The sequence below is a fragment of the Astatotilapia calliptera genome, chromosome 6 (genome assembly GCF_964374335.1).
Source record: "Astatotilapia calliptera chromosome 6, fAstCal68.1, whole genome shotgun sequence".
NCBI classification, from domain to species: Eukaryota; Metazoa; Chordata; class Actinopteri; order Cichliformes; family Cichlidae; genus Astatotilapia; species Astatotilapia calliptera.
In genome coordinates this window covers 30277069-30300057 of record NC_137427.1, presented here as the reverse complement: position 1 = coordinate 30300057, position 22989 = coordinate 30277069, and the positions used below count along the sequence as shown (strand labels likewise).

At 41.0% G+C, this 22989-nt stretch overlaps 1 protein-coding gene across 1 annotated transcript in view; it reads left to right on the top strand.

Annotated features, from left to right (window-relative positions):
* grin2ab (glutamate receptor, ionotropic, N-methyl D-aspartate 2A, b) overlaps window positions 1-22989 on the top strand; it is a 116485-nt gene that overhangs the window by 74232 nt on the left and 19264 nt on the right. The window contains exons 5-10 of the mRNA XM_026171575.2: window positions 10244-10410; window positions 10511-10645; window positions 10747-10846; window positions 13738-13943; window positions 17350-17464; window positions 17567-17769. Coding sequence (XP_026027360.2) covers window positions 10244-10410; window positions 10511-10645; window positions 10747-10846; window positions 13738-13943; window positions 17350-17464; window positions 17567-17769 — 926 coding nt within the window. The remainder of the gene's footprint in view (window positions 1-10243; window positions 10411-10510; window positions 10646-10746; window positions 10847-13737; window positions 13944-17349; window positions 17465-17566; window positions 17770-22989) is intronic.

Here is a 22989-nt window from a genome sequence, read left to right as displayed (position 1 = left end):
ACCAATGTCTGCAAGCTAAATGCTATAGCTCAATCCCAGAAAAGTAGAAAGCCTGTGCATGGTTGGTGGATGTGGGCTTTGGGACCTGTCTCTGTGTTCTAAAACTGAAGAGCTTTTAGAGCTTAAGGGACCTCTGCTTGTTAGCTATTGAAGGACCTGCCTTACGTCAGTGTTTTTAATGCTGCAGAGGTTGTCGACTGTGATGTCCCTGCTCGCAGCTTTCAGGAATACCCACAGACTGATGTTTGATGTAACATGTGTTACTATTATATTCATAAAACTGCTCTTTGTAGAGTTCCTGAAGTCACAGCACAGTTTAAACACCAAGAAATCAAAGTACACGTGTAGAATTAAATGCCCCCGTTGTACTGAAGCTATTCTAACACAAGCAGCTCTCTTTGAATAACTCCTCTTTGGCCTGATTATTCTGGTTTTGGTCAAGTAAAAAAATATTCCTTTCCTTGGCTACCCGAGGTGTTTGTTTGCGAATAGATTTCCTGAGCTAATTCTATGTTAGCGCATGGATTTAGAGCAGTGTTTGTTAGCACTTGGGTTTGCAGAACATCTGCTGAGCATTTACAGAGAATTAGACTGCAGCAGAAAATGTGTCGCGTTCACCAGTGAAGCTCTTTAGTTCAGTTTTAATGTTTGACAGGCCCGCTTGTCATGCCCCTATGTTTCACCCTCTTAACGCACTAACCTGCAGTGTTAAATTATTCCTAATTGCACTAAGATCTAATATCACAGGACAACTAGGACAAAAAACAAAAAAACAAAATCTGTTGTGTACAGCTGTCCCCAAATGTGCTTACTGATGCCATCCCATAATTTATATACCAAAGTACTTCTTTTTTTTTGTCAGTCACCTGTATCTCAGACCACAGGGAACTGAGGTAGTACATTTTCTGCACTATGTAGCCAGTAGACTTTGATGTTCAGTTCACCAGAATAATGTGGGGATTTATTTTAAGCTTTCTACAACTCAACTTTGGGCAGAATCTCATTCTGGGTTAAAAAAAAACAACAAAAAAAACCCTCTGCCACTGTCGCTGTGGCTGTTCTCTTCTACAAGTGACCCTTGAAGCTTCACTTTGTTGACACAGATTTTATTTTGCCATGCTAGTTTGTTTGCACTTGGGGGCCATACTTTGTCAGTCTAAGTTAACGTAGCTGCTCTATCCTAACTGACCTGCTGCATTAAATATTAATATAGCACATTGCTGGCCTCATCACCCTCCTCTTCCTTCTCCTCCTTCTCCCCCCTCACCCATCTATTTGTCATCATCCCGCACACTGGCTTTATTCTTTTATTTTCTTCTGCCGCATGTCATGTACTCTCCTTCCAGTCATTTGGCTGTGGTGTCTTAGCATGTGGTTGCTCAGTTCTTGCTTCATCCACCTTCACTAAGGGTAGTTTCAACTCCAACTCCTCCTCCATCCTCTAGCCCGTATGACTCCATCTCCCAGCCGTTTCTAGAAATGTGTCAGTTCATCCGTCATTAGCCTGAATCTGCACCGCTGCCACTACACTTTCATATTTTCTTAATCTGATTGCTGTAAACAAAAATGAATTTTGACATAAAGCACCATGTGTGTGTGAGGGGGAGCGAGAATAAGTGAGATACTGTCTTGGTTTTGATGGTGTATTATTCATCAGTATGCTGGCTCTTGAGTAAGGCTGTATTTTAGCCGCTCTTTGTGCACGAGTGCGCGTGCGTATGTGCCTTGTGCATGCACATGGAATGATGTGAAACTGTACGCGAAGTTCACTGTATTTGTATAATTGATGCGCAATGTCATCAGAGAATCTCTAGGTATGTGCGGTTATAATGTGGAGACACATTTGCAGTTTGTGTGTGTGTACACACGTGTTATGTTCATGCATTATTCATAGGTAAGCTTCTTGGTGGACTTGTGTGATTTGATGAGAAGGTGCAGGTCTGTGTCAACGTCTCTTATCCTTTATAATTCAGCAACCAAGCAACCACCAGCAATTATCATCTTCTCCTCCAGTTTTCCAAAAAGACTTTCACCTCATTCATTCTAAATTCTCCACATGCCCGCCGTCCTTCGCTCTGCCCTCGCCGCTGAGGTAATGAAGGCACACTGCACAAATCTGTAGCTGAAAAAAAAGCATGAGATTTGAGAATGTGTACCTGTGAAAGATGAATTCATCTGGTCGTGCAGTGAGACTGTTAATGTTATGATTTTTTTTTACACAAGAAGAAATAAGGTACCAGTGCTTTACTGCAGTTTGCAGGAAAAGCATGTGTAAAGTAAATGCATTTTGCTTTATGAGAATATCTATACTAGCCAAAAATAAAGCATAAGTTTTTATTTTAAATCAATTTATTAGACTGACACTATCATATATGTACATGCGAGATATTTACTATGAGGCATGGCCTCCTCTGGATGCAATGCACGCAGCACACCTGTCTGCCCAAGGTCTGTAAAAATGTCCCAATCTGTTGAGGGAATTGCTCTCCATCCAGGTTAGTGTAGCCTGCAGCTGTGCAATGGTCATTGGTTGTGGTTAACCCTGATGCAAATGTCGACCCAGCATCTCCCAGGCATGCTCAGTAGGACACGTATTTGGACTAAATGCTAGCCAAGGAAGTGTCTGGATATGCTCCTGATCCAGAAAGGCCTTCACTGCTCTGGCGTTCCTGGCAGTGTTTGGGTGGGCATTGTCCGGCTGTAACAGTCATAGGACAGGGTCCTCCTGGAAGAGTGGCACAGGTACAATTTGGAGGACCACATTTCGATACCTCTGTCCAGTCAGATCTCTGCCAACAACAAGAGTCCAGCATGCAGTCAGCTGCAGCACGGTTATTCATATTTTGGTTTTTGGTGTGTACAACTGTAGCTTGCCTCCACCAGTGTGTGAATGTGAGAGTGAATGAATAGTGGAATTGTAAAGCGCTTTGGGTGCCTAGAAAAGTGCTATATAAATGCAATCCATTATTATTATAACACAGAAAAGGAAAAAGGACAAAGAATCCTGAATCTAAATGAACAACACATTACAGGACACAATAAACAGCTGTAAAATCAAAGTCAACAAGCCAAGCCATGTCTGGGTATTAGGTCTGGACAGTAAGCGGATTTTGACCTTTTCTTTGATCCGTACTCCGCAGTTGCTTTATCCACGCCCTGCTGCAGGCACAGGTCAGTGGTGGACAGCTCCACGATACTGATTCCTTCAAATATTTCTGTATTTCAAAACATTGTTTTAAAAGAGGGGCGTTCTGATGCCTCGGCAGCACTGTTGCGTCAGAGCAAGAAGATTCTTGGTTGTAATCACGAACAGGTGAAGTAATTTAATAATAATAATAATAATGGATTGCATTTATATAGCGCTTTTTGCACATAAGAGACATAAGATGCCTTTATAAGTTGAAACTATATGTGTATTGGTGTTGATATTGGCTATACTGATCCTGGGTTTGGTTGGTAACGGATCAATACCAAAATTTAGAGTATTGCACAGCACTTCTGGTTCCTCCTACAGTCCAAAGACTTACATGTTAAGTTAATTGATGATTTTAAACTGGCTGTATGCGTGAATATGAGAATGGATGTGTCTGTCTCTCACTGCTGTGATAGATTGGAGACCTGTCAAAGGAGTGCCCCGCATTTTAAACCGTGACCACTGCAATAGGCTGCAGCTTCCCTGCAACTCTGAATTGAGTGAGCTATTAAGAAAATAAATGAATGCTTAGCTACAATCTTTAAACTGTAGGAGTAATGAACAACTCGTCACTAAACCAACAAAACATCCCATTTCACTAAAAAAAACAAAAATCAAACAAGTCTTATAAAATGTGTCAGACTCCTACATAAATCATCATTTAAATAACTACACGAAGAAACGCCTAGACACAAATACTAGAAATGAAAAACAGCCGTGGCTTTAGCTATATCTGTGTAGCAGTTTACAAATATATGTCTGTGTAGGTTCTCAGTCATCCAGGCAGTTAGTAGTCTAAGTTGGTAATCTAAGGCAGTTTGCAATAATGTTTTGTCATAAATGTTTTAAACTCAGATATGCACAGGTATCCAAACACACTCGTGTAATTCAAACACACACAGTACATTTTTAACACCCCTCAAACAAAAAAAGAGCACAAACATTTGTGGTTTAACTACAAAAAAGAACAGAAAAAGATTAGAGGTAAACCTGCGAGTCAGGCTAAAAGTCCTCACCAACATCTCATGTGAGGTTTTATGGAATTAGCGCCTGTGGAAAGCATGTTCTCGAGTATCTGTCTAAAGTATGAGGGGTCTTTACAGTTTTAAAAAGGCAAAAATGAAACATCAGATTTTGAAACTCTGAAAATGTCTTTTTAAATATATGATCTTGTCTAAAAGCTGAGACAGGGACAATTAGGGATTATTAAAGTTATACCAAAAGAAAAAAAATACCAAGTGGAAAATCTCACTTTTAATTATGTTAATTGCCAGCAGGTAAATTTGATAATTGGGTATTAAAAGGGCATCTAAGAGAAACTCTTTTAGAAGTAAAGACAGGGAGGGTATCACTTTCTCTTAAACACAAACAATTTTAAAATAACCTTTTTCAGTGTGAAATAACAAAGGACATGGGAATTTCATCATCTGCTGTTCCCAATATCTTTAAAAGAGTCAGAGAATTCGTGAAAATCTCTGTACACAAGAGACAAGGCCAAAAATCAATATGGAACGGCCGTGATCTTTGAGGCGTCAGGCAGCACAGCATTAAAAACAGGCACCTTTCTCTAGTGGAAAACACTCCTTGCTTCATCCTCTTTTGCCTGTCACATTCTTTCCATCCGTTGTTGGCATTAACCTTCAACTCACCCGAGCTGCTTTCTCAACATTTATAGGTTTCATCACATCGAGTGAGTCTGAGTGATACCTGCGTGCCGTAGTTGTGCCTAAATCTGGCCACATGTTGATACTCTTATCCATGGCAACACAGTGCAAATATGTTTTTTTAACTAGCTTAAATGTCCTTGAAGTTTTCTTAAACACTAACTGAGATCAGTAAAAAGGGTTTCTCCAAAGAATGTTTCAATGAGGACTATATTCAGAGAAAAGGACATTTGTAAAAAAAAACTGCAAGAGAAATGACACTTAAATCTAGTCAGTTCTTTTTTAAAATGTTTTTTTGTTTATTAATGTGAAATATGAAACTGCAAATATTGTATTTGCAGTTCTACAACTGCTTGACGTTCTCATTCACCCGTTCAAACATGAGCTCACGTACCAATGAGAGTGGAGCGGTGAACACTTTAGCGTGTAGAGGTTTGAGGAATCAAACCACCGTCTGAACTGAATTTCAAAGTGTATGGAAGTCATTGGTGACCTTTTTTTAAATTTTTATTGAGTATCAACAATGTAGTACGAAGATATACATGTAGCAAGGCCACAATGCTCCTTTTTATATATTTACCCCACCCCAAGAACATGTTGGACACCGATCCAGAGGGGAAAAAAATTAAAATAAATAAATGAATAAAGTGAATTTAAATGAGATACAAGGAAATTCACCATATTTGAAGATGTGCACCTAAAGGGCAATAGTTTGCACAAAATTAATCATAATCACACAGGAAAAGGATGTACGGCAGCTGTCAAGCATCTATCAGGTGGCTATGGTTTTAATGTATCCCAAACTGCAAAGAATCTCTCCTTCGACCCCTTGAGAGCATACTTTATTTTTTCCAACTGTGTAAATTGTGTCAGGTCACTGAACCACAAAGCCGCTTTGGGTGGCTTTTTTTTTTAAGTTAAGAAGGAGCTTGATCAAGTCCCCAAAGTGATGCATATGGAGGAGAAAACAACCAACATTTTTTAACTGTTGAGGCAGAAAAAACACAGGTGTAAGTGATGCCAGTAACAATGGATGCATCCCATTTAGGTGAGTCCTTTCCAGGTATTTTGCTGGCTGGTTGAAATGGATTGATGGGACACTTAATGCATCTCAATAGTCATTAGGGTTATTCATTACACCTGCGCCTATTCGGCTGGGATGAGTTAAAATGCAGGCACTGTAAAGTGACTTTTTCTTACTGGTGATAAGTTCACTAATGAAAGGACCAGAGGAAGTGTAGGTTTCTGTGAACTAATAAAAAAAACCATCTGGACTATTCATTTTATTGCTCCGAATAGAGATCTGTGAGCATATGCTACTATAATCTAATACACCTGCCCAGGAAAACAGAGCTGATAGATGCTGAAAGGGTGGATGATCACACATCAGGTTATTCAACCGGTTTATTCTAACAGTGTGCACCCTTAATGTTCTACTTAAAATCAGAAACTAATAACCATAATGGGGTGTCTGATGATACTGCTGATAACACAAAATGTTTGTACATAAATGATTTGATGCGGATGCAACACCAGCATTTATATAAATAAGAAATATAAGTGTGATTTAAGCTCTTGTTACTGGACAGTCTTTGCCTTTGCAACAGTCTTGCAGCTGAAAGCAGTGTAAGAAGATGTTGCCTCATACAGCTGATGGTAATTAAGCTTGAATTTTCCTGTAGAATAACTAGCTTCAGATCCACCACCTTCACTAAGAAATAAAACATATATTCTTAAAACAATCTGGATAATCTTACACAATCAGCTCTTACATAGTATATTGTTCTCAAAATGAGATGAATAGGACTTTATGGTGAGATGTAAGACTGCAAGTCTTGGTTAGATCCAGAGTTTTACCAGGAAGCTTAAATTGAGAAGTTATGCAAGAGGTCTTACTCTTAAATTAGGGAAAACAATCTTGTTCCTCTGCTGGAATATTATGTAAACGATTTGTTCAAGCCTGTTAACTGTAGCTCAGTGTTAGCTGGAGTATCCTATTATAACAAAGTTGGATATATTGCCTTAAAATGAGATTACTATTCTAATACAAAGGGCTTCTCAGACAAAGAAGACTCATTTCCTACAAAGAGGTTTCTTTCTATGGCTTTCTTTTTTTTTCTTTTTTTTTGGCTGTTCATTTTCAATAAAGCGCAGCTTCGATTACGATGACAGGTGTAAATGTACCATGAACATACACTCACTGGACACTTTATTGGGTATGCGTTGCTAGTCCCAGGCTGATTGGCTTCTGAAACACCGCTGCAGACTTGGACTGTTGGACTGTTCACGAGGACTTTTTCTAAACCTCAGTAAATTTGGACTGAGATGTGGTGACTATGGAGGCCATTTGTATACAGTGAACTCATTCGCATGTTCAAGAAATCAGTTTGAGATTTTTTGAATTTTGTGACATGGTGTGTTAACCTGCTAGAAGCAGCCATCAGAAGATGGGTACAACGAGGTCATAAACTGATGGACATGGTCAGCAACAATACTCCAGTAGGTTGTGGTGTTTAAACAATGATCAGTTGGTACTAGGGGGTCCAAAGCTACCAAGAACATATTCCCCACACTATTTCATCACTAGCAGCAGTCTGAACTGCTCATACGAAGCAGGATGGACCCACACTTTATGTTGTTTACACCTAATTCGCACTCTACCATCTAAATATTGGAGCAGAAATCAAAACTCATCAGCCTAGGCAATCTTCTATTGTCCAAATTTGGTGAGCCAGTGCGTATTATAGCCACAGTGTCCTGTTCTTAGCTGACAGGCTGTGGTCCTCTGCTGCTGTAGTCCATCTTCAGAGATTCTCTTCTGCAGTGAAGCTCTTCTGCATACCTTGAGTATAGAGAAGAGTGATTATTTGAGTTACTCTTGCCTCCCAGTCACTTTCAAGCAGCCATTCTCCTCTGACCTCTCAGATCAACGAGGCATCTTCACCCTGAAAACTCCCACTTATTCAATACTTTCTCTTTTTTGGACCATTTGGTATACAACTGAGATGGTTGTGTGAAAGAATTACAGCAGAGGAGCTTGTTTCAGACGAGGCCGTCCGGCACCAACAACAATGCACATTCAAAGTCACCTAAATCACCTTTCTTTTTGATTCTGAAGCACTATTTGAACTTTAGCAGTTTGTTTTGACCATGTCTACATGCCTGGAAGCACTGAGTTGCTGCCATGTGTGGGTAGATTAGGTTTATAAGATATTAGGTTTAACAAGCAGTTGACCAGGTGTACCAAATGAAGTGGCCAGTCAGTACATATAACTTTTAGCACCACCTAAGTAGCTTTGTGTGTGTTGCAATACAATGCACACAATGCTAAAATTAAAAACAAGATATTTTAGACTCCTTATATTCAGTAGCTTTATGTGTCCAACCAACAATCTCGAAACCTTTCAGGCTAGGCAAACTTATTTAAATGTGAAAATCGAGGTGCATAGTACAATAATTACCTAATCAGTGGTAAAAATCACTCATGGCTTGCTGGCTTCCTCGTTCCGATATTGACGCACTTGCTGCATTTGTGCACATGCATTATTACAGTCATTTTGAGTGCACTCATTTACACATGAATGATTTAGATAATGTGGCTATTATATGTAAATTTGGTCTTGTTTACAAGATGACTCAGACAATCAGGCAAGTCGGACTTTGTTGCAATGTCAGGATGTTCCTTTGTTCCGGATCTTAACAATTTGCCTTGACAACTAATAATCTGCAGTGGTCAAAAGTAGAAAAGAGTGACCCAAAATCATCACCGTTATTAAAGCTCTGGCAGATAATTAGGTTGACCGGCTACCTGACAAATCAGATTGCTTGTAATCTCACTCGCAGCACTGATTTATATGTGAGTGTACAGCTGTGCACTTGAATATAAGCGAGTGTTAGTGTGTGGTAGTACCTGTGCTTGTGTGTCCCTCTTATCTAGGAAGAGCTGAGGATGTGCCTGTTGCCACACAGAGGGAGATTTCTTTTCTTTTTTTTCCTTTTTCTAAGCCTCAGTAAAGTATAAAGACACACACACACACAGATGAAAAAAGCAAGATAGATCTTTTTGAAGTACAATTTCATCCTCTCCCCTTCCCACTTTTCTCCTTTTTTTCTTGTGGTTGAGGGAGGCGTGTTGGATCTGATGTGCGTTACGGCTACAGCCGAGAAATTTTTGTTGGACCAAAGTACTACGTGCGCAAACAGCATAGACGCACACATGCACGCACAACTGAAGAGAAGAACGGACTCTTCGTCTGTGTTCACGAGGGCTTTGATGTTTAATGTGTCACGTTTTTCGATGCCCTCTGCTGAAAGAGTGTTAAAGCATGTATGTGCGCGTGTGATCTTTCTGCCTGCAGAATAGAGGCACAGTCATAGTGAAGGAGGGTTTGATGTCAGTGTCTCTCTCTCTCGCTCACATACTTTTCCCCCCACTTCTTCTGCAGCAGGTATCTCAATCTCACTCAGAAGGCTGGAACATTTTTCTCCATCTCATTCACCCCTCTCAGCCTTTTTCTCTTTCTCCCCGTCCACACCCCCACCCCCTCCTCCTCTTTTCTCCCTCCGTCTCTAGTGGCTCGGCCGTGTTGCTGTCTGTTTGTTGGGGGTAGATTATCCTTCATGCAAATATACATTCTGCGATCATTAGCAACTTATTTCACACTCGGTTTGGGGTTTCATTCTGCTTAACAGCTGCTTTGGTTTTGATAGTGCATACTGCTCTTTTACTCTCACACAGTTTCCTCCTGAATCTGAGACGAAATGATTTAAGTGTGTATGGCATTGTGAGTTATTGCTCCAAAGCTGTGAACATTTCGATCCGCAGTTTAGAGACGATGGTTTCCAAATGAGACAGTTATAGGATGACTTTATATATTGTTGCAGTTAGCACGGGGGGGAAAAGGAAAAAAACAAAACATAATGACTCAAATGTTTTTAAGTCAGTTCACATGATTGGAGACATCAGTATTTGGCTCAATTACCTTTCAAGACAATGCCTGGCTGTTTGGTATATTGGCTACGGAGTGCTGAAGTGAATCAAACCTGTGAGTTATGAGGCAGTTATCTCCTACCATTAGGCCCCCTTGTTGCCGGCAGTCACTCTTCTTGCTGTGCAGTCTCACTTGTTGTCGGAATCTCTCAGCATCTCTTCGTCCCTTTCCCATTTTCCCTCTCTACTTGTCGCTTCTCCAGCTCTTGCAAGTCTCTCTTATCTCCCTTCTTCTCTCGGTCTGTCTCGCTGATTGTAAAATTGAAAAGGGCTCTAATTCTGGTTTTTTGCTCACATAGACTCCAGTGCCTTTTTTATCCCTTTTTCTGCAATTAATTTACTTCCTCTGAAAAATCTGCTGACTGTCTGTGCTGCTGGCCCCACATGTCATTGCAGGATGAGAAATCCACATTCTTCCAGTTCGGCGCGGCTCTTCAGCAGGAGGCTCTGCTCATGCTTGCTATCATGGAGGAATACGACTGGCATGTTTTTTCTATCGTCACATCCAAGTTCCCCGGGTACCAGGAATTCATAAGCACGCTGAGGGTAACTGTGGATCACAGGTAATGAAAACACCACACACAAACGCACATGTTGTTTTCTTTCCTTTATTTATGATAGCTGACAAGCTGTGTGTTATTGTTTAATGGTTTATTGTTACAGCTTTGTGCGATGGGACATGCAGAGTGTGGTGACTCTAGATGCTGTGGATGGCGACCCAAACTCTAAATCACACATTGCACTCAAGAGGATCCAGAGTCCTGTTATATTGCTCTACTGCTCCAAGGATGAAGCCGTGTAAGTGTTTGCGTGTGTTGTTTCGTTGCGCCATTTCTGTCTCTTTGTCACACACTGCCTTCACAGACTTCAGCAATGGATCTGTCTCCTTTGTTTGACAGGTATATAATGGAGGAGGCTCGGTCCTTGGGTCTGATAGGAGCTGGTTACATCTGGATCGTGTCCAGTCTCACCACTGGCAACCCAGACTTTACCCCTGAGGTAGTGAGGTCCCATATGTAGTAACAGGTGGCCACTTTTGTGTGGTTTGATAAAACAAGCCGTGTTTTTGATCCCAGGCTGTTGCAGGTCATCTGCTGACTATCCCAGATTTCCCCTCTTATTTATGAATGCTGACCATGATACATGGTCAGCAAAGAGTTTAACAGCGTTCAAGAGTCGAAACCAGCCAGCCCATCATAAAACATCTATCACAATTACATTTGATATTTTAATCTGTAATCTTCATATATATATATACAGTGGGGCAAAAAAGTATTTAGTCAGCCACCGATTGTGCAAGTTCCCCCACCTAAAATGATGACAGAGGTCAGTAATTTGCACCAGAGGTACACTTCAACTGTGAGAGACAGAATGTGAAAAAAAAATCCATGAATCCACATGGTAGGATTTGTAAAGAATTTATTCGTAAATCAGGGTGGAAAATAAGTATTTGGTCAATAACAAAAATACAACTCAATACTTTGTAACATAACCTTTGTTGGCAATAACAGAGGTCAAACGTTTACTATAGGTCTTTACCAGGTTTGCACACACAGTAGCTGCTATTTTGGCCCATTCCTCCATGCAGATCTTCTCGAGAGCAGTGATGTTTTGGGGCTGTCGCCGAGCAACACGGACTTTCAACTCCCGCCACAGATTTTCTATGGGGTTGAGGTCTGGAGACTGGCTAGGCCACTCCAGGACTTTCAAATGCTTCTTACGGAGCCACTCCTTTGTTGCCCGGGCGGTGTGTTTTGGATCATTGTCATGTTGGAAGACCCAGCCTCGTTTCATCTTCAAAGTTCTCACTGATGGAAGGAGGTTTTGGCTCAAAATCTCACGATACATGGCCCCATTCATTCTGTCCTTAACACGGATCAGTCGTCCTGTCCCCTTGGCAGAAAAACAGCCCCATAGCATGATGTTTCCACTCCCATGCTTCACAGTAGGTATGGTGTTCTTGGGATGCAACTCAGTATTCTTCTTCCTCCAAACACGACGAGTTGAGTTTATACCAAAAAGTTCTACTTTGGTTTCATCTGACCACATGACATTCTCCCAATCCTCTGCTGTATCATCCATGTGCTCTCTGGCAAACTTCAGACGGGCCTGGACATGCACTGGCTTCAGCAGCGGAACACGTCTGGCACTGCGGGATTTGATTCCCTGCCGTTGTAGTGTGTTACTGATGGTGACCTTTGTTACTTTGGTCCCAGCTCTCTGCAGGTCATTCACCAGGTCCCCCCGTGTGGTTCTGGGATCTTTGCTCACCGTTCTCATGATCATTTTGACCCCACGGGATGAGATCTTGCGTGGAGCCCCAGATCGAGGGAGATTATCAGTGGTCTTGTATGTCTTCCATTTTCTGATGATTGCTCCCACAGTTGATTTTTTCACACCAAGCTGCTTGCCTATTGTAGATTCACTCTTCCCAGTCTGGTGCAGGTCTACAATACTTTTCCTGGTGTCCTTCGAAAGCTCTTTGGTCTTGGCCATGGCGGAGTTTGGAGTCTGACTGTTTGAGGCTGTGGACAGGTGTCTTTTATACAGATGATGAGTTCAAACAGGTGCCATTCATACAGGTAACGAGTGGGGGACAGAAAAGCTTCTTACAGAAGACGTTACAGGTCTGTGAGAGCCAGAGATTTTCCTTGTTTGAGGTGACCAAATACTTATTTTCCACCCTAATTTACGAATAAATTCTTTACAAATCCTACCATGTGGATTCATGGATTTTTTTTTTCACATTCTGTCTCTCACAGTTGAAGTGTACCTCTGGTGCAAATTACTGACCTCTGTCATCATTTTAGGTGGGGGAACTTGCACAATCGGTGGCTGACTAAATACTTTTTTGCCCCACTGTATATATATATATGAAGATTACAGATTAAAATATCAAATGTAATTGTGATAGATGTTTTATGATGGGCTGGCTGGTTTCGACTCTTGAACGCTGTTAAACTCTTTATAACCTCACGACAGCAAGATTCCAGGAAATCAGAGCTTCCAGCCAAAACAATTACTCTGGCAGTTGAACCCTGGTTGCAATATTGTGTTTCTACCTGTTTTTGTTTGTCCGTAGATCAGACAAGCAAGACAGAAATTCTTAATTAGTAGGGTTAAGAGGGGCTGGCAGGCAGATGCGATTACATAGACAAGTGGCGTTGTGTGTCTGTGCAGAATTCCCAGAATTTGTGAAACTTTATCTTTAATCCATGTATTACATATTAAAAGATGCTTCAAAGACAAATCATGTTGACCGCTAATACAGTTCATGTCAGAGCATACTAATTTACAGATAATCCAGCAAAAAGTCATCTTTTACACAACTTTGTACGTAACAACATATGATCAGTCCCAAAGGCATAAAATACTCACATCTCAAAAGCCTTTCAAATGTTTATTCTCCTAATTCTTCTCCATCTCTGGCTCGAGTCTTCCTGTTTGTGTTGGGTTTCCGCCTCTGATTTCTTTCTCAGTCATGGATCTGACTCTACAACTAAAGCCAAAGTAAAATGTAAAAACAAAGTACTGTAGGGTAGACAGACAGATTGCTGTGCCTGCATTTTTTTTCTGATGTTTGCTCAGTCTGCTTCAGAGAGATAAAGTTTGAGCTATACAGTTTTTTTTTTTCAATGACAGCTGTAAGATGTAGGCGATACCTGAATGAGTAATTCAGTTTATAGACATACAGTCTGTTCACACGCATCTAGTAGCCAGCTATGAATTATTTCCGGAGGACAGACAGAACCAATAAATCATCCGCCTGACACCTTTGAGAAATGCATATGGATGTTTCAAATCTGGGGTAAAAATGTCAAATTAAACTAAACTTGAAGCTTACAAACCATATGTGTCGTTTCTTAGATGTCCTCTCGTCCCCCTCTCAGGTCTTCCCCCTGGGTATGATCTCTGTGTCCTATGATGACTGGGAGTACCCGCTCGAGACACGGGTGCGGGATGGGGTGGGCATCATTTCCTCTGCAGCCACCTTCATGTTGCGGGAGAAGGGAGAGCTACCAGAAGCCCAGAGCAGCTGCTACAGCACAGCATCAGACAGGAGCCCGGGGAAGCTCCCACCTAGTGCCCTGCGCAGGTGTGTGTAACTGTGGATGTGTGACGATTGCGAGGAGATCAAGGTCCAGGAACTTGCATAACTCGGTTGGCTTTGTGGCTGACTGTTCGGCAGCCTTACATAACTCTTTTTAATGTAGTAATGAGAGGGGAAGAGGAGAGAAAGGAAGCAGAGATGACAGCAGTGTTAAACACTGTGATTTCTAATGGCTTTTAACACTGTTAGATGTTGTGTACACGGCTGCTCGGTGTGTGAGCTCATTCTGCCTCCTTAGCTGGGAGACCTCAGGCAGACCTCCTTGTTGTTGCCACCCTGTGTTAACTAGAGCTTAGGATGTGTCTTGTGTATGCGTGTGTGTATGATAGTGTGAACCTCTGCGTGTGCACCTTGCTTCACATCGACTGTCATTAAGTTTGGATTAGAGCAGGTGTTACTAGCTTTGTTATCTGGATTTCTTTTTTACTTGATCTGTGGGGGGCTCATACAGTGTATGTCAGAAGGTGTGTGTAGGTGTGCATACCAGCATGCAAGATAATGTACTCTTCTCTGAAGTCTCTGTGATGTACAGGCGCACACATACACACAGAGAAACACAAGCATGCAGATTCATACTGAGCTACTGAGCAGTCGCTGCTACAGGGCCGTTAGCTAAACTGCCTCTGTAAAGTTTTTTTTCGGAGTGATATTGTGACTGCATCTTGAATATGAAGCATGCAGTGGCTAATATGCTGTTATAAATTCAGAAGTCTATATTAAACTAACTGAAAATATAAAGGTCATGTTGCTAGGGTCTGCACATTGGTGATGACTTATGAGCTGGCTCATTAGAATGAGAGCCACAGTGCGATTTTCACCATTATGGCTTTATTATCCCGTTTTTCTCTCCCATTAGGCCGCTACAGTGTATATCAAGGCATATACAACACTGCTGTTGTTGACAGGTTGATCCAATATAACTCAGACCTCGACAGGAACTCAAATGTTTATTCAGAGCTCTATTCTTACTGTCAGAGGTACCTCATTTGTCTCACTAACTTATTAGATAGAATTTGCATATTTGTCAAAACAACTGCAGCCAATTTTTTTGTGATAATAAACTGACAGGTTGGATTTCCCCCACCCTGATTCGGAAAAGTGGTGAGGCTGTGATCAGGATTCTGCATACATTAGTCTAGATACAATCTTGCCGCAGTGTGCATATAAACAACGCGAGGTGGGGAGGAATAGGACAACATAATCCGGCACTTAAAAGACACTATCAGACCCGCCGGATTTTCTGTCATTCTTGCTTGACAGGAATTAATATCTCAGACTCTAGTTGAGCTTATTTGGTCTCCACAATGATACAGGTTTTTACGGAAGGTTTGTCCTTGTTGTAAATTTCAAAAGGTTATTCTTTTTGATGGAACCAGTGTAGCGTGCAAACCCCTAAGCTGTCACTTTCCTCTAAAAATATGCTCTCTGCCATAATACAGAATTTGGGAAGAAGCCTGCCTTTCTTCTTTATTCATACTTTCATAAAAGTGCTCAGAGAGTATTTCAGCTAATAGAAAAGTGCTTCTCACATAGTGGTAGCAGGATCCACATTAAAAACTGCACTTACTGAAGGAGGGGGTTTCATATATTTCTATGATGCAACTCTTTCTTCCACGTACTACTTAAACCTCTACTGAATTTCTAGGCGATGATGATACATTTATATAAAAATCGCTGAACCCACTTCATAATGTAGCTTTACATTTCATTTTCATTACACAAGGAATCACAATACAAACAGGATCTGGTTCTCCTGCATGCCTCAAAAACACAGCGGCGTCTTTCGTTTACATCAGAAACTTTTTTCCCCCCAAAATGGTAACAAACCTGAAATAGGAGGCGACAGCAGTTTCCCAGAATAAACTGCCACAGCGTTTCCGCTACATGTACTCAGCCGTGGCGATGCGCTGTGACAAGGGCATCACCTGCTGCACCGGGAAGATTTTTCCAACACAAAAAAATATATATTTGTCTTGACGTGCCCCTTATAGTCCAAAGCATTGTGATCTGTGACAGAGGTAGGTCTGGTTGTAGAGTGAAGCCTGTAATGTTTGGCTGTGTAGGTTTATATTTAATTATTGTGTTTGCTGGGAGAGGACATAACTAAACCGCATATATCTATATTTACTTATTTATTTATTTTGCAGTGCCAGTACACGAGGGAGACGGGGACCTTTTGTTTACTTTTTCTCAGTGTGAGTGGAGCCAGCTTTCACAGAGCACAGGCCTTTTTCCAAGTCTTTGTAAGAACAGATGATTAATGTAGCTCCCTCTAATCCACTGTCCGACTACAATATTTATGTGTGTTGACTCTAATACCTCTCCTGGAGATGGGACAACATAAAATCCCACCTGTTTGAACTGGAGTGTAATTATCATAGTTTTCAGCTGCAGGGTGCGTGCTAAACAGTGCTCACACTGTTCTTTTTATGCATCTTGACTTGCTGTCGCAATATCTGAGTGCACGCATGACTCCTTCATGGCCCCGTGCCCTGGTTAGCTCACATAAAAAACCTGCTTTTAACTCTTCCTTTTTAATAGTAATTCAGATAATGTATGTTTAGATAGCTGATGGACTGAGACAGTTTTCTTCTGGATGAAAAGGGGAATCTTGTGCAGAGTATGAATATGTTTATAAAGCAGATGTTTGCCTTCTGAAATATTCTGTTTTAGCTGAATGATATTTCATTTGTACGGCATCACACGATGCGGTGTCGAGATGATTCAGACAATTTCTAATAAAACAGAACACAAGGTGTCAGAGAAAAGGTGTTGTCTGTATTGGACAGCTGCTGTCCTGCCTGTGATTCAGTCTTTAAGGTAAACGTTCTTGGACAGGCCTTCTCTCCCCTAGTGGGAATCCACACTATTATCCCAGTCCTCACATGCAGAAATCCTCTCCTTCTGAAAATTGTTTCACTGGAGCGAGTGTATCTTTAATCCCCATATCACTGTGTGTGATACCGGTTCATTTACTTCTCTCTGCTGCTTCGCTTTAGCGAGTGTGTAAACGTTTCAGCATAGGATCCGTTTGCGTATGCAGGACAGCTTTAGTGAGTAAAAGAGTGAGGGCAGCCTTGTTGCACCAGAGACTTGTCCTTCAGGCATATATCTGTGGAGAAATCAATGCAGAATGTTGATGGGAGAGATACATGGCCTCTGACTCTTCCCACTCCTACACACAAATATATGCACGCACACGCGTACACACTCAGGCATCTGCGCACACATGGTGGGTGAAGACAACATTGATTTGAAGTGGAGACACTTGCGGTGATTACAGAGTGCTTAACTTGTTATTCTGAACGTATTTGCTGTTGTGCACATATACAAACACTCCAGCAGATGCAAATCAACAACAAATCTTCCTGCACCCCCCCCCGTGTTTCAGACACATGATGCACGTGTGGAATGAAGGCCGAGATTTATCCTTTACTCCAGACGGTTACCAGGCCAACCCAAAACTGGTGGTGATCGTCCTAAATGTGGAAAGGAAGTGGGAGAAGGTAACAAATTAGTGCGAAAATTTAAAGAAAAAACTTTAATAAGATGTCTTTTTGTGGATTTTTGGAGTGATTTTTGGTGTGTTTTTCCTCCCGTGCTCACAGATGGGCCGCTGGGAGAACGGGACGTTGTCGCTGATGTTCCCGGTGTGGCCGAGGTATAACTCCTATGGGGACGAGGATGCCGATGAAAACCACCTCTCCATTGTCACTCTGGAAGAGAAACCTTTCGTCATTGTGGACAACGTAGACATCCTCACTGGCACCTGCATGAGAAACTCAGTGCCCTGCCGCAAACACGTCAAAAAGTAAGTACCTGCACCCACACCTGCCCACTGCCCACATAAAATCACAAGCCAGGTTGTTAGCCATACTTCGCTACAAGAGACAGATACCTGTTTGTTCTTCGAATAGGTTCAGTCTCATTAGGACACAGGTAGTGTTAGTTCATCTGTTTGTGTATCTCTTGGCTGAACAGAATCACACCTCTCTAACCAGTCTCAGTGTGTCTGACAGGATGATTGTCAATCAGCTGCCCTTTGTTCTTGCACTTTTCGGGATCTATACTGGGCCCACTCGTTTTTAGTTTATATAATAATGATTCACCATCTGTTTGTCCTCTAGTCTGAAATCCAAATGTACAGTACGTAGCTTGCACTGTAATCGAGGCAAACTCGATTACGCTTCAGCACAACTTAATACTAAACTCACAAACTCTGCATCCCATGTTACAACTTGACTGAAAACGTTCGCACCTATAAGAGGAGCAGCTTTCGCCTAGCTCGATTTTTGTATTCTTTGCCCGCTGTCTGTTCTTTGCCAGTGTTGTACAAGATAAAAGTCTTGTGTCAGAGACAGAACCGACACACACAGCCCGAGTTCTCATTTGGTTCAGAGGTAATCATTTCTGTCAGCATTAATAATTAATTGCTCTCTGTCGCTGTCAGCTCGCTAATGCCAATCTGTCGGTATACTCGATTTTTGTTTCTCCTGCCGCTTTAGTGGCAAGTGCAGCCCTCTGTGGTTTTATTGTTTCATTAGTTCGGTTTGATTTGTGTTTTATTTTAAATGCTCTGAATGTGTTGCTTGTTTTTAAATATTGCAATACAGCTAATTAGTAACCCTGCTTATTGTTTTCCTCATATTGCATATTGTACATTAACACTGCTCTCATTAAGGCCGTGCGTGCTTGGATCCTGGAAGAATGTGGATATTACTCATAATGGGAAAATTAAACCCCCCCGGTGGTACTCTGCACCTTTCATGATTTGGGTTTTACGTGTGACTTGGAGAACTTATTCAAAATATTATTTAATACAGTTTTTTCTTCCTGATTTTTGTTTTCTTAAAGAGGTTGGCTTGAATTTATGGGTTCAAAAACAACCAACGGATCTCTCAGCCTGAGCTTGATTATAAGATCTTTTGATTCTGCACTGAAAAAAAGGCCATGTTGGATTTACTTGATTCAATAGTGGACATTGGTTGCACACAAATGTTTTGCTTTGGCAGAAACTTAAACAATTGTGTTCAATCAACGCAACTTTTTCATAATCAATAAACATGTGCATTTTGTGTTCATAAAACACGATTGAAACATGTTTAGATGAAGTAAGTTGAGCTCTTGGAATATTTTAATCCTTCACAATTTTGTCATTGTATTTCAACACTATTAAATAACATTTACCCCAATACTACTTGCTCATTTAAATACTACATGTTGTCTTCATATTACATAATGTTCAACAAAGTCTAGAGTCTGGTAAACATAAAAATTTAATGGATCTACAACAACTAACATCCTATCTTTATCCTGGTTGCAGGGGGGCTTGGAAATAACCCTGAATTGTTAGGCAGGGTACACCCTAGACAACTCACAAGTCTGTCACAAACAACCATTTGCACTTACATTGACAGGTAATTTAGAATCATCAATTAACCTAACTCTAACAACTGCACGACTTTTAACTGTGGGAAGAAACCAGAAAACCCAGAGAGAAACTAGTGCAAACTAGCCAGAATGTGGATTTGAACCCAGGATCTTCTTACTGTGAAGCAACAGCACTAATTCAATTCAATTCAATTTTATTTATATAGCGCCAAATCACAACAAAAGTCGCCTCAAGGCGCTTCATAGATACAGACAAAAACCCAAGAATCATATGACCCCCTATGAGCAAGCACTTTGGCGACAGTGGGAAGGAAAAACTCCCTTTTAACAGGAAGAAACCTCCAGCAGAACCAGGCTCAGGGAGGGACGGCCATCTGCTGCGACCGGTTGGGGTGAGAGAAGGAAGCCAGGATAAAGACATGCTGTGGAAGAGAGACAGAGGTTAATAACAGATATGATTCAATGCAGAGAGGTCTGTTAATACATAGTGAGTGAGAAAGGTGACTGGAAAGGAAAAACTCAATGCATCATGGGAATCCCCCGGCAGCCTACATCTATTGCAGCATAACTAAGGGAGGATTCAGGGTCACCTGGTCCAGCCCTAACTATATGCTTTAGCAAAAAGGAAAGTTTTAAGCCTAATCTTGAAAGTAGAGATAGTGTCTGTCTCCAGAATCCAAACTGGAAGCTGGTTCCACAGAAGAGGGGCCTGAAAACTGAAGGCTCTCCCTCCCATTCTACTTTTAAATACTCTAGGAACAACAAGTAGGCCTGCAGAGCGAGAGCGAAGTGCTCTAATAGGGTGATATGGTACTACAAGGTCATTAAGATAAGATGGGGCCTGATTATTTAAGACCTTGTATGTGAGGAGCAGGATTTTGAATTAAATTCTGGATTTAACAGGAAGCCAATGAAGGGAAGCCAAAACAGGAGAAATATGCTCTCTCTTTCTAGTCCCTGTCAGGACTCTTGCTGCAGCATTTTGGATCAGCTGAAGGCTTTTCAGTGAGTTTTTTGGACATCCTGATAATAAAGAATTACAGTAGTCCAGCCTGGAAGTAATAAATGCATGAACTAGTTTTTCAGCGTCACTCTGAGACAGGATATTTCTAATTTTAGAGATGTTGCACAAATGGAAGAAAGCAGTCTTACATATTTGTTTAATATGTGCATTGAAGGACATATCCTGGTCAAAAATGACTCCAAGGTTCCTCACAGCGTTACTGGAGGCCAAGGTAATGCCATCCAGAGTAAGAATCTGGTTAGATACCATATTTCTAAGCTTTTCAGGGCCGAGTAAAATAACCTCAGTTTTATCTGAATTAAGAAGCAGAAAGTTAGCGGCCATCCAGGTCTTTATGTCTTTAAGACATTCCTGCAGTTTAACTAATTGGTGTGTGTTATCTGGCTTCATGGACAGATAGAGCTGGGTGTCATCTGCATAGCAGTGAAAATGTATGCTATGTCTTCTAATGATACTGCCTAAGGGAAGCATGTATAATGTAAACAGAATTGGTCCTAGCACTGAACCCTGTGGAACTCCATAATTAACCTCAGTGTGTGAAGAGGACTCTCCATTTACATGCACAAATTGGAGTCTATTAGATAGATATGATACAAACCACTGCAGCGCAGTACTTGTAATACCTACAGCATGTTCTAATCGCTCTAATAGGATATTATGATCAACAGTATCGAACGCTGCACTGAGGTCTAGCAGGACAAGCACAGAGATGAGCCCACTGTCCGAGGCCATAAGAAGATCATTTGTAACCTTCACTAAAGCTGTTTCTGTGCTGTGATGAGCTCTGAAACCTGACTGAAACTCTTCAAATAAACCATTCCTCTGCAGATGATCTGTTAGCTGTTTGACAACTACTCTTTCAAGGATTTTTGATATGAAAGGAAGGTTGGAGACCTTACCACCATGCCACCAATCAGACTTAACAAAAGTAGGAAAGCTATGATTTCAAGGCTTGATGCAGAATTTTTTTGTACGTTTTTGTCCTTGACAGGTTAATCCACAATAAATAGCAATAGCATGCATGTGGTGTGTGTGTAGTTGTTGGCCTCTTATAACGCCAGTGATTTTCCTGCAGTTTGACATCTCGTGCGATCTTGTGAATTTCATGAGTTCAGCAACTAACTGCTCTTACTAGATTGTATCAGGTCATCTCAACAAGAACAAATTAAGTTGTTGAATTTCGTACAGATCCTTCATGATTTAATTACGTTCATAGAAGCATGAAATTATTGTGTTTAAATTACAAGTTAATTTAGACATGTAATTTTGTTTTTAATGTAACAAACACCCAATTTACTTTTTCAGTATACCAAAAAAAGTAGTGGAGGCTACTCGAATTGACTGAGATGGATGCCTTCCTGAAACCACGATCCAAAGCATACGAAACTGAAAGTTATTGACTTGCTTCACTCGAACATGATATGAACAATTTAATCTAGCCTCTCTGCATATCATGTAGTTTCTACACTATATAGTTACACTTAACTTTAAAGCATGAGGCACTTATGTTAAATACACGCAAGATGCTTACGTAAATCCAAGAGTTGGCCAATCCCTTTTTTTCAGCGTGCGTCATCACGTACTTCTGTCCATCCCATTCTTATGAAGGGGGTATATTCTGGAAATTTAACACAACATTGTTTTGATTGCAGTGTCACAGGAACACTAAATTTCATTGCATCTGGCACAGATGTTCAGCCTGACTCAAGGTTTGAGTTTGAGTCTTAGAGTCAAAGCTCACTTTGACCTCACAAAACACATTTTTAAACTCAAGAATTCACAAGACAATTATAACAAAAACTTCACATAATTTTATAACAGGATAAAATGATGAGAGAATGACATTTTATATCCAAAAGGTCGAGCAACAGCTTCGCTGTTCTGCAACACACTTTTGTAGCTATTATTCTGTGTCACAGCTCAGGAACAGAAGGGGATATTGTGGCCATTTTTAATATTTGGGTGTCCATCTTTGAAACTATATCAGAGCCTGCATGGAATATACATAATGAATCTGGACTGATATGGCTGTAAACCTCATCATGATTGGTTTGCAGAGGCCAAAAACCCAAAGGTGGTAATTCCAGTTGAAATTTGGACAGTTTTTCTATAGAAAAGTATTTTTTTAAATAAATTTTTACATTTAACTGTTTATTAATTGATTAATCGATGGACCGATGATTTAAATTATATACTGTACATGTGAAGAGTACATGCAGTATACTAAATAACTGGGTTTAAGACAGTTGTTTGGATAAAGCTTTTTGGGCTTGATCAGGTGACCCTAAACCTTCTCTTAGTTAGGCTTAGTTATGTCAACAGGTCTGGGCTGCTAGGGCAACCCATGATGCACTGAGTATTTCTTCATTTTTTCACTCTCTATGTGTTTATACACCAGTGTGCATTTAATCATTAGTTATTATTCGACTCTCTTCCACTGTATGTCTTTTGTCCTGTCTCCCTCCCCTCACCTCCAGCCGCTAGTGGCAGATGTCCACCCCTCCCTGAGCCTGGTTCTGCTGGAGATTTTTTCCTGTTAAAAGGAACTTTTTCCTTCCCACTGTCGCCAAGTACTTGCTCACAGGCAGCCGTCTGATTATAGTCTTTACCTTCCAA